The 8338-nt window shown below is 37.2% G+C and overlaps 1 protein-coding gene across 1 annotated transcript in view; it reads right to left on the bottom strand.

Moving 5' to 3' along the window:
• The window catches only part of LOC106939896 (probable assembly chaperone of rpl4), a 49047-nt gene that overhangs the window by 31117 nt on the left and 9592 nt on the right, over window positions 1–8338 (bottom strand). The window contains exons 5-8 of the mRNA XM_015022473.1: window positions 7150–7259; window positions 6919–7042; window positions 4977–5069; window positions 2473–2541 (exon numbers count right to left, since the gene is read on the bottom strand). Of these exons, the coding sequence (XP_014877959.1) occupies window positions 2473–2541; window positions 4977–5069; window positions 6919–7042; window positions 7150–7259 (396 nt within the window). The remainder of the gene's footprint in view (window positions 1–2472; window positions 2542–4976; window positions 5070–6918; window positions 7043–7149; window positions 7260–8338) is intronic.

Here is an 8338-nt window from a genome sequence, read left to right as displayed (position 1 = left end):
TATGTGCATATGAAACTAGTAGGTTTCATATGCACATATGAAACCTACCAGTTCTTAAGAACCACTGCCCTAGAGTCTATAAGATATAGTACAGATGATGAGAGACAGAATACCCAAAAATGCAGATGAGATGAAGGTTGCTTTATAGTAACTTATGCTCAACATCTCAGCAGAGCCAGGTGGACCGTCTCATTGCCACACTCCATTGATGTCACGTACACTAGTGTTTCACTGCTAGAGTGCAGGGGATTGTGGATCATTGCTGATATAAATTTGTTATAAAAGTATTACTGATTGCTCTTTAAAAATTAGGTAACTTTATGGTATTAAAGGTAAAGTTTAAACAGTAATGATTTCTTGGTTAATGTCAAGTTGTCATAACAAAGACATTTTGAATAATGTCAACTTTGTATTAAAAGTGTCATAATTTACCGAATGACGCTTTATGACAACAGTCATAAATATTCATGAAGGCTTATTCATGTTCATGACAGGTGTTATGTCATGTTTATGACAGTGTCATGACAGTCTTATTCAGCCCCCTTCAAATAAAGTGTTACCCTTTTTTTTTACCTATTTGGTGGATTGTTTTCTGTTTTTTTTCCTGTTTAGTTCCCTCTTGACGAGGCAGTGTACAGCCTTAAAGGTAATGGGAGAAGAGGTGTTATTTTACTGGGGCAAAGGTCGGTGGTGTGTTAGCTTCTTGTTTAAACTGTCATCCACTGAAGAGTTCACAGCTGATGATGTGCTGTCTGACACCAACAGACAAGGGGGAAAAAAATCATTTTCGGAGATTGAATCTGTCACTAGCGTGCAATACAAAAACACATTTCTCCCCTAACTTACTAACAAGAAAATATATTGCACAGGCAGAGATGATGTGGCACAAGCCAGAATATGCAGGGTTTTTTTTTTAAACAAGTCTATTTATGAGCCAAATATTGATAGTAAAACATGATTTTTAGACTAAACAACATCAGTAATATTGAGCATAAGCCAAAAGGTTGTTGCAGCTTATTTGCATTTAAAGAAGAGGAAACTTAGATTTAGGTCTTCATCACTATATCTGAAGATTGGAGAACCAATCAGATTTTAGACCAGAAGGAAACAGTTATTACAAACTGAAAAAAAATACGGAAAAAAAAAGAAGCTATAACATAGATGGAAGGATAACATGCAGATGGATTAAGTAAACCAACAAATAGAACAAGGGGTGGATGGAGGAATGGACAAGCAGATCAAACTGGACTGACAGATAGATGGATGGACACGGATGGGATTAAAAACAGAGGAAAACAGACATACAAAGGTGAATGGAAATACAAACATTTTTTCATACTTGAAGTAAACTCTATACTGTTCCAGGCTGTGTATGAACGCTTTAATAAAAGCACATCTACATGTTGCACAGCAAAAACATGAACCAATGAGAAAGCGTGTTCCCTCCTAATTCGTCCAAATCGAGTCTGGGACTTGACTCCTGAAAGGACATAAAGCTTAACTAACTTCAAAAAATGTCAGACTTCTGGTGGCCAAAGACTAATTTGGCTGAACAATACATTCATACCCATGTTGGCATATATGGTAAATTATGTGACATTATAGAGCTCTGAGCACAGCCCAGGCTCAGGTTTCAGGCTTGATGACACCAACAGGAGGATGAAGACAAATGACATGTCAGAAACTATGGACTGAAACGCTGTCATTTCACTGATGCACCTGACAGCACATCTCCCACTTCCACTCCCACACACACACACACACACACACACACACACACACACACACACACACACACACACACACACACACACACACACACACACACACACAGATGAAACTGCAGCTGAGCTGTTTGGGTGGAAGAGTAAAAAAAAAAACTTAAAAAAAAAGGGACACTGTGCTCATTTCCTGTCAGTAATAACCATAAACCACCCAACAAGATTGACTAGAAATTAATCATTGGATCACAACAGAAAATTGCTACACTGCTGTTGGTGTGGCAGTAATCATAGAAAATGACTTCAAGCGTTAATGATTGTTAGGAGGTTCAGTACCGAACTGAAGGCAGCGAGCCACTGAAATTGAGGCCATTTAAACTGGAAATTGATGAGTGATTTAGCAGATGAGTGTGCTGTTTCAAAGATATGGCAGCAATTCATCAAAACAGAGGTTCATTGTGATTTTTTTCCCCCTCCATTTCTTCTCCTCCGTCTCCTCCCTCCTGCAGCTCCCCTCTCCATCCCCCCATCCTCCCCCAGCCCCTCTCTGTAAATACCACTCTTCAATTATTGACACTAAACTCTGAAGGGCATAAAGACCAGGCATGGCCTTCCCACCTCCAGCGCTATTCAGCAGAAAGAAAAGCACACATACACACATAAAGAAATGCCAGGCCGGCCTCCTGCTGCGAATCACGTACCGACTGGCCAAAACAGAGCGTGCAAGCACAACACACTGCAAACACATTACCTCATACTCCTCTGACTCGATAAGCAGTTTGGCTGTGGTGATGCGAGACTCGTACAGAGGGATTTCATTCTGGAGGAAGAGAAAAAAGAAAAAAAAAACCTGAAAATAATAATAAAGGACGAATGTGACCACCTTTGGAGGAGTGTTTACACGAGAAAAATCAAACAGAGTTCTTCCTTCCTTTGTCTGATAATAACACGATCCAATTTCAGGCTGCAAAATGCTCCGCAGCTGCATGGCTGTTAATCTCAGTCAAAGTGTCAGCAGGCTGAGTTTGGATCAACCTGCAGGTGAAGATAAGAGTCATAACTGTGGAGTCACAGGGGGGTTTGTTCTACCAAATCATCACAAAAACCTTTCCTGTATCACATTATTCTTTTTTTTTTTTTTTTAAATGAGCCCTTATATAATTTATGTGGAGATATTAATATCTAGCACTGCAGCCATTGTTTTTCCCCATTAGAGTGATTCCTGGTGCTGCCTTTCATATCAGGTTTTTTTTCACGCACTTTGACTTAACAGCACACGTTTGTGAAGGGCTTGTCTCATCTTTTTGATTTTTTTTTTATGTTCGCCAGTTCATTATCTCCAACTTTTTTCTTTTTTTTTTTTTTTATCTCTGCTGATGTCCTTAACGTCCGCTGCAAAGCACACTGTGACAGCCAGACTGGTTTAAAAAGGCTTTTTGAAAAAATCCTGAATAAAGATGCGCCAATAAAATTGGATGGTGACAGAATACCGCCAGTTTTCCAGCTTAAACAGCGAGTCAGGAGCTCAGTTAAGACAGCACCCGAAGGCAGCAAGGACAAACGGGGATAAAACCATTACCAGTTTTAATACTTTATGTGATAAAAAGTTTAGATATCTGGATCTGTTTTTAAACATTGAGTAAAGACAAAGCTGTTTGTGATCATCTTATGGATTAACCTCCTGGTTTTAGATTATCCAAAACAGACACAAGTAGATGGGAGTAAGCTTAAGTTGGGGGTGAAAACCTCCGATTTAAACCTCGCTCTTCAAGAAGCTCCTACTCTTTCCGGCACTCTGCCTTCAGCGTCTCATCATTTCGCCTCCATTATTGGGTCTAAAACTGTTCTTAGGAGTGTTGCACAGATAAATAATTTCTATGATAAGCTAAGCAGACTTGCAGTTCTACCAGGTGTTTGCTAATTGCTGCTGCTGCTAGTTTGACGGAGTGGAGAAGACAAAGGGGAGGGGTACTCTGTAAGATACAAAAAAATGTTTTTCTATGGGCAGATATGCATGCAAAATTAAAGTTAAGCACACTTTGCATTCAATATATTTAACATCACCAAACCTTCGTCACTTCATGTCACTGGTGGTGCATATTTCTGTGACTTCAATAGTCTTCTGCACTGAGCTGAAATATGGGGCCTCAAAACTCCAAGGTTTTAGAAATGCACAGTCCAATACTCATGCATAAAGCAGTGTGAGATGTTCATGTGATGAGGCAATAGCATAGATATTCTGAGCTTTACTTGCATAAAATTAGCTTAGTAAAGTTATGCTACAATGTATAAGCTCTTGCTAAGGGACAAACATGCATGTTTAAATTATAGGTCTATTCCTTGTTATTCTAATTAATTCAATTTAATTCCTATGTAAACTTTCCAACTTTGAAAACATCCCCAGAATGAAAGCAAAAAGTTAATGAATGAGTGAAAGATTCTATCGGAAGATTTATGTTGTCTTGTAGAAATAATAATTAGAGCCATCGCAATACGCACACCAACAATGATGCAAAATTTAGATTTCCTTACACCGCTGCCAACAGCAACACTCTTTAGTGTGGCTGCTGCTGATAATAAAGTTCAGAGGAACATGGAGATTATTGAGACAGGTTTGAAGAGGTTAAGAGTGAAGCAAAATTCCTCTAGTTTATTATTTTGAGCTTTTAAACTTCTGGTGCTATGAAAGATATTGGATTTGAAAGGTTTGGCAGCTTTTGGAAACCTTAGAGTTAAGCTAAACAACTGCATTGTCCAGGGAATAAACTAGAGTTTCTGTAAGGCTAAGTGTGCTAAGTGATGCTGTTGTCCTTTCGGCACTTCCCTCTAAGGGATTGCCACAGTACGGCAGCTGCCTCCACATAGATTTGGCAGATTCTTTTAAAGACCGAATGCCATTCCCTACGCAAACCCCTGATTATCCCCAGGTAGGAACAGGATTCGAATGGGGAGCTTCTGGGGCCGTGGCCACCTGCTCTACTCCCCGAGTCACCGCCGCCTGCTAAGGGCCCCAAAAGTTCTGACTGCTAATAATAAAAAAAAAATAAGTAAAGATGCTAAAGTTACATTAAAAAGTGGCCTCTGTGATAATGCATTTTTTATCTTGAAGGCTGTGTTAATCCTAACACTTAAAATGTTAAGATTAACATCAAAGCCAGAGATCTGAACTTGTCCACAAAATTCTGCTCAGTGCATTTCATAAGCTGAATATTATTTGTGGCAGTGAGAGAAATAGCAACCAGAAAAGAAGCTTACCTGTGTTTCTTCTTCTGTCGTGGAGGAAGCTGCACTTTGCTTCTGCGCAGGCAACCACATCCCAACACTTTTCAACAGGTATTCCTTCCCTTCCTAAAACCAAATAGATATTCCATGTGATGAACAAATTGTGTAAAATCTACAAACATAAACAAATGCAAATATTCTCGTATTGCACACTGGTTAATTGATACTCCATAGACATTAATGACCAATTATTATGATTTAATTTAATTTAATTATTGTAAATAATAATCAATGTAGGTTAGCTAAAAAATAAATAAATAAATGTTGGTCTGACGACGTATGGGGGAAAAAAACTGGGGCAAGCCTGACCCCTAAAGGCTTCATCTGGTACTGCATTGGTTGAACTCTTGACTACTTCCCAACAATTTAAAGATGAACGATTTGAGATCTTGTTGAAAACGTACTCAAACCTGTTGAATCTAGATCATATTTGGAGCTCAAGGCTGTTTCCTGCTCTCGACACGGGTAAATGAAACAACATAGTGAAAAAGCTACGTGAGCTATAATTAAAATGTTACTTTCATGCTTCGTTAAAACTCCATTAACTCACAGGAATCCGTCGTGACACAGATGGAAGATATAGTGTAAATGCTCCTCTTTAATCTTTATTGGTAATTTTAACCCATGATAACCCACAGTGATAACTAATCAACCTCCTGCTGCGGTCAAGAGTTTGTGATTTCAAAACATTAACGAAATGGGAATGTGCCTCGCCAGCGGTGGAGACGAAAGACTGTTTTCTGTAACTAAAGATACGTTTTCACTAATTTAAAAGCTACAACACATGCAGTTTCTCTAGCATGTCTTGTAGCTTTCAGTTTCTCTAGGAGTAAGAATAAAAATGTTTTGCCACCTACATCACTTAGGTGTAAAATAATCATGGATTATTCCTTACAACGTAACAAAAAATAAAGAGTTTGATTGATTTAGAATATGTTTAGTATGTTTTAGTTTCAATCTATAAGATCAATGCATATGTTAACACATTTAAATATTAAAAAGATATCAAAGAAATGTGATTTTCTTTTCATTTTTATTCACAGAATGTATCTCAATTAATAAGTAATTAATAACTAACAATTTTTGGTCTATGATCGAATCAAAAAGCAGAAAATAAACACCATAAAGTTTAAGTTTGCATACTCTGATCGATACAGTTCCTGAATTTTCTTTTTAATTTACAAAAGATAGAAAAAGTGACTTAAGGCACATTTTTGTTTCTCTTTGTTGCAAAACTACCTTTTGAAAATAAAACTGTAACCAGATGGGTTACATTAAGCCTCAAAGAAAATCAGAAATTGTCACTAATCAGGAAAACGTGAGCAGTGCATATTTACAAGAGTTTTATTGCACTTATAGGTTTTTAGTAAAAAAAAAAAAAAAATGATAAAAGTAAATTTTCAAGAGATACTGTTTCAGCTATGTAACACAATATTTTCATGTACGTATAAAGAAATATTCAGTGACAAATGACATTGTTTCAATAATGTATGTTCACAATCAATTCATTTACAACACTTATTTATGAGTAAATAATATATTTATTAAATACCTCCCACTGCAGGAGGTTGGGTTATTGCTATATTACTTTTAATAAATATCATTATGGGTCCATTTAGTTTGCACAAATCCTCTATGTTCTTCCAGGATCAAACTGTGAGGTTGATGTAGCAGTTTTCTCCGAAACTGAGTCCAACATGCTTCCTCATCTCTTCCAATTTATCAGATGACTACATGACCTCAATGATCTGCCCAGTAATTAACATTCCTATTGGCTTTGCCCATCTGTGTGTGCGTGTTAATGTAAGTGTCCGTCTGCTGATTAATGGCACACAATTCAATCTGCTCAGAATAATTAACTCGGCAGATTCCTGCTTTAATGTGGCGATACTTCATCTGGAGTGAGTGGACTGACCTGGTTTCTCTCTGTACTAAACAGGTAACTGGCCATAAGCTGGAGAGCCTCCGGGTTGTCATGGTGATACTGTAAAGCTTTTTCAATGAACTCTCGGCACTTGTCTGCGGCTCCCTCCTCCATGCTACGATCGGAGAAGAGGAAAGGACCAAATGTGGAGTTATCAGAAATGACTAAAACGTGAGAGAGTATTTCTGGGTGTCAGCAGTGCAGGTTGTTCTGTTCCGGTACCAGAGGTCTGTTAAGTAGATCTCAGCCAGGGAGCAGTAGGCCACGCTGACATCCTTCCTTGAAGGGACCTCGTCGTTCTCATCCGTCGTTCCGGCGGCTCCAGCCTGAGCCTGCAGATGAGCAGCACAAGGCCGACTTCCTGACTTAGAGATTATCATATAAAGTATTTAAACTGAAAACATAATGAACAGGCAAGTATTTTTTTTTTTTTTACATCAATAGTTACATAACGTTAGGAAACAATTGTCTACGCTCTCAGAGGAACTTCAGTTGAATAGGCCATTTATGCTGAAAACATGGTTGTGTCAAGCAGAAAAAAAAAATCTGAGTTATAAATGAATAACTAACAAAAAAAAGCCCCAAATGCCCTCTTCTTGTTCAGCACAGCGTATGCACATTCTGCAGAATGACTTATTTTAACACAGAGATTTTTTCTGTTAGTTCATCAGTCTTAATGGAGATATCTGTACTTTAGTAATTATCTGAAGAAAGACATAAACACCCACTGAATTAAGAATTAATTCACTTCTAAAATGAGTTTTGAACAATTTAGTCTTATTAAACTTTTTTTTTCCATCAAAATACCAGTCTTTTTTTCCTCCAGCATTTATTTTATCTACTTTTAAGATTTGAAAAATACACTTTTCTGTCACAGTGTTTAAGATTTTTCAAGAGACTCCAGAAGATTTTAGTTAATCGTATAAAAAAAAAAAAAAACATTTGTCCACACCATTGTTCAGGCTTTTAATTGTGAACGAGAAATTTATTTTATTTTATAAGAAATAATACACATTTTTAACTAAACAGGTAAAAATTGTAGGACCTAGAATTTTAGGAGTATTCTCGACCACAGCACCCTCTTCTGATCAAAACATGAAGTATCTTAAATCTCAACTAGAATGAAATTTTTAGAACGTTCCTCTTAAAAATACCCACACAAGATGCATCATTATAGGGTCTATTTAGATACATTCCAGATAATCACATTTTATCAACTACACCTACTGAATTTGATGTATTATATTGGGAGTTTATATAATGTGAAAGTAGTGCAGAAATGTCAAAAAGTAAGGCATATATTTGTATTCAGCCCCCTTAATTCTGATTCCCAAGATCCAGAAGAGATTAAAGAGATTTTCCTTAGAAATAATTATTCAATAGAAGTTTCTTTGAGATTGTTGGAGAACAA

This window comes from Poecilia latipinna, unplaced genomic scaffold, assembly GCF_001443285.1.
Source record: "Poecilia latipinna isolate Pla-1442-1.1 unplaced genomic scaffold, P_latipinna-1.0 Scaffold86, whole genome shotgun sequence".
NCBI lineage: Eukaryota > Metazoa > Chordata > Actinopteri > Cyprinodontiformes > Poeciliidae > Poecilia > Poecilia latipinna.
This window is presented reverse-complemented; position numbering and strand designations above follow the sequence as displayed.